Source organism: Hipposideros armiger, unplaced genomic scaffold (assembly GCF_001890085.2).
Source record: "Hipposideros armiger isolate ML-2016 unplaced genomic scaffold, ASM189008v1 scaffold_91, whole genome shotgun sequence".
In the NCBI taxonomy this organism is placed as follows: Eukaryota; Metazoa; Chordata; class Mammalia; order Chiroptera; family Hipposideridae; genus Hipposideros; species Hipposideros armiger.
Genome location: NW_017731441.1, coordinates 1,250,353 through 1,258,577, shown reverse-complemented (window position 1 = coordinate 1,258,577; position 8,225 = coordinate 1,250,353). Strand labels below are relative to the sequence as shown.

At 47.2% G+C, this 8,225-nt stretch overlaps 1 protein-coding gene across 1 annotated transcript in view; it reads left to right on the top strand.

The window, feature by feature from the left end:
- The first annotated feature begins 639 nt into the window (after positions 1-639).
- The window catches only part of RAB20 (RAB20, member RAS oncogene family), a 30,633-nt gene continuing 23,047 nt past the window's right edge, over positions 640-8,225 (top strand). Inside the window, exon 1 of the mRNA XM_019644779.1 lies at positions 640-1,110. Coding sequence (XP_019500324.1) covers positions 939-1,110 — 172 coding nt within the window. The 5' untranslated portion in view covers positions 640-938. The remainder of the gene's footprint in view (positions 1,111-8,225) is intronic.

Below are 8,225 nucleotides of genomic sequence, written 5' to 3'. Positions count from 1 at the left end.
CACGTTGAATACCTTAGAAGCACTTCAAGGTTTACTCTATTAAAATAGGAAGGAGTAAAGAGTTTGCTAGTAGTCATTGCAACTGCCACAGTCAAGCTTTCACTCCAAAGTTTTAAATGGCGATGGCTGCCCACTTTTCAGATAAAACAGAGCATACACAATTTCTTGCAAAAGTGAACAAAACAAAAAAACGACAGTAGAAATCGCTCCTCCTAAAGTCAGTTACCCCTCCTTCCCAGTTTTCTAACCATTAACTGTCAGAGTCTTAGGATGGGTTTTCGCAGATGCTCATTTAAGGTTCACTTTTATAAAGATCTTGACTAGTGGCCACATTTGCACACATGGAGATAAGGACATCGACACAGCTGGGTGGATTGCGCTTGGGAAGGGGCTCTCATTATTCCCCCAGGACCTTAAGGCTCCAGTCACTAGTGCCCCGGGCCTGCGGCGTCGCTGAGGGGCGCGTCCCTAGGGTCTGAACAGGTGAGAAGGGGGAGACCAGGAGGGGAAGGGGGGATAGGACCGGGGTGGGTGGGTGGCTGTGAGGCGGAGAGGGGCGGGGCCCGGAGTAGCTGGGAGGAGGGGCGGGGCAGGGCCCCCGGCGAGGCCTGGGTAGAGTGTCGGGAACGCCATGAGGCCGGGGGCGCCCTGGACGAGCGACCTGGACGAGTCCCCAACTCTTTCCCGGTCGCTGACACGCGCTTCTTCTTCCGCGCTCCCGGGCGTCCGGACCGGAAGGTCCCAGCGGGTCCCCGCAAGTTCAGGATCCCCGCGAGTCCAGGTCCCTGCGAGTCCGGGTCTCCGCGAGTCCTGGGTCCGAGCAGTCTGGGGTCAGAGCGGTCTCGGTCCGAGTGGTGTCTCGGGGGCGGTGGCAGGTTGCTCCCGGGCGCACGGGCCGGACGGGCTCCGGGAGTAGTGGGGAGTCTTCTTGTGGGAAGATGAGGAAGCCCGACGGGAAGATCGTGCTTTTGGGGGACATGAACGTGGGAAAGACGTCGCTGCTGCAGAGGTATATGGAGCGGCGCTTCCCTGACACGGTCAGCACGGTAGGCGGCGCCTTCTACCTGAAGCAGTGGCGCTCTTTCAACATCTCCATTTGGGACACCGCAGGTAAGGACTGGCGCTGCCTGGGCCCACACTGCCCTGGAGCTCCGCAGGGCGGGGGTGTGGAGGTGGGGGCTTCCCGCCGGAGAGTAGCGTCCTCCAAGGCAGGGTCCTCTGAGGCAGGGTCCCCCGGGGCACGTTTCCCCCAGGACCGGGGTCCCGCAGGGCAGGGTTCTCCAGGGCAGGCGTCCCCTGCAGCGCACAGGGTCCCCCCGCCACCCCCGTCCCACAACAGGTGACCCCATCTCAGGAATCAGGCCGCCAGTCACAGTGTTCGGCCACCCTTGACCCTTCTCTGTTCTCACTTGTTCTTCTCTTCTGGTTGGGAAACACTGTTCAGCCACTCGTGCGTTTAGTGACAAGCCGGGTGACACTTTTCCGGTGACGCTTTAAAAGTACCCCTGGCTCTAAAGAGAGGACCTGTGTCACGTATGTTCCCTATGACAGTATCTGGCTCCAGAGTGCCACAGTCCTGCGCAGTAGGTAACCAGACTCGTTTGAGTACTCTCACAAACATAATCTCATTTGATATCCATAACAACCTTGAGGGGTGAGCAAAGCTAGTATAATTGCCCCCTTTTTTTATAAAAGAGGAAACAGGCACAGAGCCTTTCCCTGCAAGGTTTGGTCAGGAAAGTAAGAAACAACTCAAGTCTCTCCTCTCTTAGTCCCTACCACATCCACATTTTCCAGTTTCTTTATCATCTGCTTGATCTCAGCTAATATACATTATGGGGGTTTGAAGTAATTTTCTGTAGAAGTGTTTTTATGATAGGTAATGTATTATTTTTAGTGTGTAGTATTTTGATTTTTCAAAAGTATAACTTAGAAGATCCTGATTCAAGCTTTCAGTTTAACTGCAAAATTACACTGGCAATTATAGTGTTACAATAGAATATAAAGAAGGAAATATATTTCCTTCCCAATGAAAAAGAATAAGATACTGTAAGTAAACAAAGAAACTGTAGGGCACATTTTCTTTCTTTTAAAAAAAAATTAATTTATTTTTTGTGAAGTAAACATTTTTTGAATTAGTTTCAGCTGTACAACACAGTGCAATAGTTATACTTTTGACCCCTCAAAGTGACAACCCCCTTCCCCCAACCCACTGTCCCCCCCATATCATACATATCTATTACAATTCCCTTGACTCCACTCCCACACTATACTCCACGTCCAACTATATATATATATATATATATATATATATATATATATTCAATTATAGTTGACATACAATATTATACAACATCAGCTTCAGGTGGACAGTGCAGTGATCAAACCTCTCTACCCCATTCATGAAGTGGTCTCCCTAACAAGACATGTGATCGTCTGACACCCTACAAAATATTTACAACATTATTAATTATATTTCCCGAGCTGTCTTTCATATTGTAGGGCTCATTTTCAATGAGCGTGACTTTTTAGAGGCCTGAAACTTTAAGGTCTGACCTTTTTGTCAGCACTTTAAAAATAATATAGATACCCACCGATCCTATCTAGAATTTTTAAATTGCCAGCTTGGGTGCACCAGTCTGCTAGATAAGCAAGATTTTAACTAATTCTCTATTTAAAACTGAATTAATGAAGTCCATTGAAATACATCTACTCCTCCTTCATCCTTTTTTTTTTTATTGCTGTCTTTTTGTTATGGCAGTTAATGTCTTGATTAACTTATTTGCAATCATGCTGTGAAGACAGCATCTTCAAGGTACCGAATGAACCCTTCCCTGGTCTTTTCTCTAGCTCTAGGCTGCAAAGTGAGGTTTCTCTAAGATACTTGACTGCTTAAGCTGACTGTCTAGCACTAAGCATTGGGCGATGATGGAACACAAACTCTAGAAGTCAAATGAAGTCAAATGAACACGACTTGTTTGCTTGTTTTGGAAAAGCTGGGCCTTTTGCTTTTTTTGTTGACTAGACTTAACTGCTGGCCTTGTTTAACAAGAGGATAATGCAGAGCTCGCATTGAGGGACCCAAAGGGAGAACCCTGAGAACCTCATGGCTGCCCTGAGAACCTGCTCTTACCATGAGGTGTGGTGTTTCTGGAACAGGAGCTGACCTTAGTTGTCAGAGCAGGCATCTCCAGTAGTTAGGGTATGAAGTAGCAGTGTAATTTCAAATAGCCACTTTCGTTTTCAGTGACAAGGCCACGATGCAGCCGGAATCTTAATCACCAGAGGATTTTGTAATACAGATGATGAGATGTCCCTGATACGTTGTTAAGGCTTCCGGTGTGTGTGTGGGGGGGTGGGGGGGTGGCGACTCATTTCCTGCCTGCCTAAGCTGCAGCCTTTTTGTTCCTGGAACCCCAAGTATGAGCTCAGGCTCCCAGTGGCCATGGGGGGTGGGGCAGATCCTTTCTCCACATGCCAACCTCCTGTGTACACATGCTCAGGGTGACCGAGGCTCAGGGTCAACAGTCACACAGGTTACCTCTGTGACTGACTTCCCGGTGACTGTGGGGTTACGGGCCACTTGGAGGAAAAGGAGAGCTATGAATAGATACCTTTTCGCTAATACTGTTGGATAGTCAAAAGTTTATCTTTTAAGGGATCCTACTTTTTCCCTCCTTTTGTCTTGCTCTAAACTTTCTTTCTAGTCCACAGACATTGTTTTTTAAGTTGTGTTCATTTTCATTTTCATAACCAAGGCAGTCGGATGAGGACCAGCTAGAACGCAATCATTGTTAATGCTGCTCTTAGTCACACGGGTGGGTGGGGTGAGAGTGTGGGAATGTGGAGGGTGCTAGGATGTTTAATTGTAAAAATGGTAGTAAGGGGTCAGAGTTTTTGTTTTGCTTTTGGCATGTCCTTTCAAAAAGCAAAGTACTGGAAGCCTGCAGGGCAGAGTGGTGGGTGGAGCTGGAGAGGGGAGGAAATTTGCTAGGTTGGTAAGTAGGATCTTATTCATTTGACACAAGATTCCTTCAGAGGGAGGTGTGGACAGTTTGCAGGTTAAAGATGGGGAACCGGAGCCGGTAGAAGGTGAGTGGAATTCAGACTTCGTTTGTCCAGGTGCAGCCCGTCTCTTTCCATTGTACCTTCGTGGCTCCAACCCTTGCCTAGTTGGGCAGTCGGATGTGAGGCAGTCACCACATATGGTTTGGTACGTCCCAGAAATAAAAAGAGGTTGCCCAGAGATGAGACAGAACCCCAAAAGAACTTACCACCACCTCCTCTTTGGTTGATCTGAGCAGTCTAAAAAGATGTCTATTGTTCAGTAAATGTAAACTGAGGCACTACTGTGCACCCGCCAGGCACTGTTCCAGGCCCCATTCTGCAGCAGTGAACAAGCTAGACGGGGTTGCTGCTCCCTTGCCTTTAAATTCCAGAGGAGGGAGAGAGGCCAACAAAGAAATAAGTTGTGTAATTTCACATCTGATCATTGTACAGGAAGGTGATGCGAAAGTGGCAGTGTGCCTTAATAGACCTCATCCCCAGAGGCTAAAAAGCTTGATGCCCCCTCCGCATTTATCCCTCATTCCTCAAGGTGGTAGCCGCTCGAAGGTGGGACGATGTGACTCACGTTTGCATTCATGTTTCATGAAGACCATTTTCTGACACTTTCAGTAGTAACACGTTCCTCATTTCCATCTGAGCCCTCGCTGGCTTCACACCCATATTTCTCCCTGTAAGTCTGTTCGTGCTGATTGTGGTATTCTGTGAGATGATACAGGTTTTCATGTATCAGCCTCATGAGCAGCCTTGTTAACATCCGTATTTCTAACAGTCAATTCAAGGCAATATAGTCTCTTCTTATTATGCTTCTCTAATTCTTCCGGCCTCTCTGCCCTTTGCCCAATTCCAAAGGCACTTCCACGTTCATTATGGCAGCACCCCACTCCCAGTAGCAAAATCTGTTTTAGTTTCCTATTGCTGCTGTAACAAATACCACAAGCATAGTGGCTTAATAAAAAAGCCAGGTCAGAAGTCCTAAATGGGCCTCACCAGGCAAAAATCAAGGTGTCCCCAGGACTAGACTCTTTTTTGGAGGCTCTAGGGAAGAATCTGTTTCCATGCTTTTCCCATGTTCTGTAGCCTGCCCGCAACTCGTGGTTTCTTCATCTTCTATCTTCAAAGCCAGCAGTGGCTGGTGGAGTCTTTCTCTCATCATATCGTTTGGACCCTGACTGTCATGCCTCTCTTCCCACATTTAAAAGACCCCTTTGATTACACTGGGTTTATCCTGGTAATCCAGGATAATCTTGTTTTAAGGTCAGCTGGTTAGCAATTTTAATTTGTCTGCAACCTTAGTCCCCCCTTGCCATGTACCAGTACATTCACAGGCTCCAGGGATTGACGTCTTTGGGGGGAGGGGAGTCCTTGTTCTGCTGACCAGAGACATTGACCACATGTGTGAGTTTTGGGTTGTGTCACCTCTCTCCACCTCATTTTCCTTATCTATAAACTGGGGACAATTGTAGCACTTACCCGGAGTGGTAGTGTTCAGAATCAATGAGTTAATATTGGCAAAGGGCTCCGGAACAGCATTTGGAATGAGGAAGTGCGTTGTTTTAGTGTTTGCTAAATAAACAATCGTCCCCTGGCCCCGAGTAATTAGGACAAGGAGTGCCACCAGCAAGCATGTCACACAGGGAACAGAGGCTTGGGTGGCCCCCTAATAAATAACTCTGCGATAAATGGAGAGGGGAAATTCAGAGCAGTTGGTTTAAGATCTTTCTCTTGGACAGCTTTAGTGCAACCGGGGAGAGGATGCTGGAGTTCCAGGTTATGAAATCATGGTGCCTGGACGAGGGAGAGTATAATTGCTCATACCTGTGAAGTTTGCGGAGAGGACTTGGCTGCCTGTGGCAGCACCGAGGGCCTCAGTTATGTGAATGGCTGTGCTGTCCCGCGGGGGGCATCTGTGAAGGATGGGGTGACACACAAGTGAAGATGCCAGGTGAGACGAACTGTCCATGTGAGGACCGTGTACCCGCCATCACTCTCGCTTCCACTCTGCACAGAAGCCACAGCCCCCAACCCCACATGTAGGCAGCTGCTTCTAGATCCAGGGAATGGTGGGGACGCTGTGTCCAAAGTGATGTTACTTCAGGTTGGAAAGGTGGCAGTGTTGTGGAGAGCAGCTCTCTTTGACAGGGACCTCAGTTACTGATCGTTGATCTTTTGGACTGGCCTATGAGAACTGCATGTTTTTAAAAGACTTGAAAAATTGGCACAGAAGTGGGTAGTCAGCCTAAGAAAAGTGTGGAGTCAGGAGTGGAGGACTAGGATTTGAGCTGGCTCTCCTTTTAGTAGTGTGGCTGCTGCGTGGTTATGGAGGTCCTAACATGGTGACTGTCAGCGCGACAATCAGTATTTGTGTGACAGGAGAGCATCTGGTGGATTATATCCCCTTTCTTCAATCAGGGGCCATACCTGGGCTCTCACCGATTGTCATAAAGAAAGTTACCTTGGCACACAGCCCTGCCCAGCATTTACCAACTATCTGTGGCTGCTTTCCCATTGCACCAGCTGAGCTGGATAGTTGCAACAGAGACCATATAGCACAGACAGACAAAAACATTTACTATCTGACCCTTTGCAGAAGCAGTTTGTTAATCCCTGGTTCAGGCCATAGAAAGGGGGAAACACTTCTCTAAAAGTCTTTTCTGTAGTATAGAAACTCTCAAGAGTTTAACATTCAGTGATTGAGGGACCCATGGTTCAGTTAAACTCAACAAGCAGCTCTCAAGTTTCTGCTCTGTGTCCACTCTGAGCTAGACTGGGGTGAGGGTGGGGGCCTGGATTTAAGATGAGCTTCTACTGAGAAGTCTTAGTTTAGGCTTGGGATCTGGAAGCTAAGCCTGTGAAGCCTGTGTTGTAAGAGGGCCCACATCTTTGTAGGTGGGCCATGTCTTTGTAGGTGAGTCCACATTTTTATTGCTACTGAAGACTGAATGGGCGCCCTTTGGGTGCAAGATTTCCTTTGCAGAATTCTTCAGCTTTCTTGACCAAAAACAGTAGCCTGAATATGAATGTGAGTATTACGATAGGTAGAAGAAATCAAGTGTTCTGGGTTCAGCAAGGCAGACAAAGTGCCATTATACTGAGAGATTTTAGAGGACAAAGGACGCCTGTGAGCAACTGCACGTGCTGGGAGGTCAGCCCAGAGTCCTCCTGGAGGGGGCGCCAAGAATTCTGGGGGTGGGAAGAGGTATGTAAGACTCGCTAAGTGTGGTGGTGTTGATTCAGGAGAATTTAACTGATTAAGGTCAACCCTGTTCATTAACTAATACCTGAATCACATTTAATGTCTCTGGAAGATGATTTTATTCCCTATCTTTAGGTTCACAGGAGAAATAGAAACTTTATGATTCCAAATTGAGCTCACCACTCTTGCATCATTGAGACTTCACATAACTTCTCTCTCTGTGAAAAAGAAATTGTGCACACACACATTTAAACAACTTTCTTAGAATAACGGCTCCATCACTGTGAGGATGGATTTTCGTGGGCCCGCCATCCTGTGTCCACTGGCCTAGGCAGGTTCCAGTGTTCATTTCACCCCTGCTGGCCCAGACGCCTGTCTCTTCTGCACACTGCTGGGGGGGGGTTTCCTTTGGGCCTCTGGATCCAGTCAACATCTCCGATCAAGGCCCCTCCTAGCCTTCCTGGACTATCTTTCGTCTTCTGTTAGCCAAGACAGGTGTTTGAGCCTAGCCAAATGTGCTAGAGGCATACCTCATTTTTTTCTGCTTCACGTTATTGTGCTTCTCAGATATTGTATTTTCATCAACATCGAGGAAAGACCCTCCATCAGTAAAAAGATTCTGACTCAATGAAGGCTCAGATGGTCGTTAGCATTTTTAGCAATAAAGTATATTTATTTTATTTTATTTTTTTATTGGGGAACAGCCATGGTCATTGGTCACACATTGCTTTCATGCTACAATGGCATAGTTGACTCTTTCCGGGAGGGCGCAGCTCACAGTGGCCCATGTGGGGATTGAACCGGCAACCTTGGTGTTATCAGCACCACACTCTAACCAAATGAGCTAACCGGTCACCCCTAAAGTATTATTTTTTCTTTTAATTATTTTTTATTATGAAATACACATTTTTTAGAATTAGTTTCAGCTGTACAACACAGTGCAATAGTTATACTTTTTACCCCT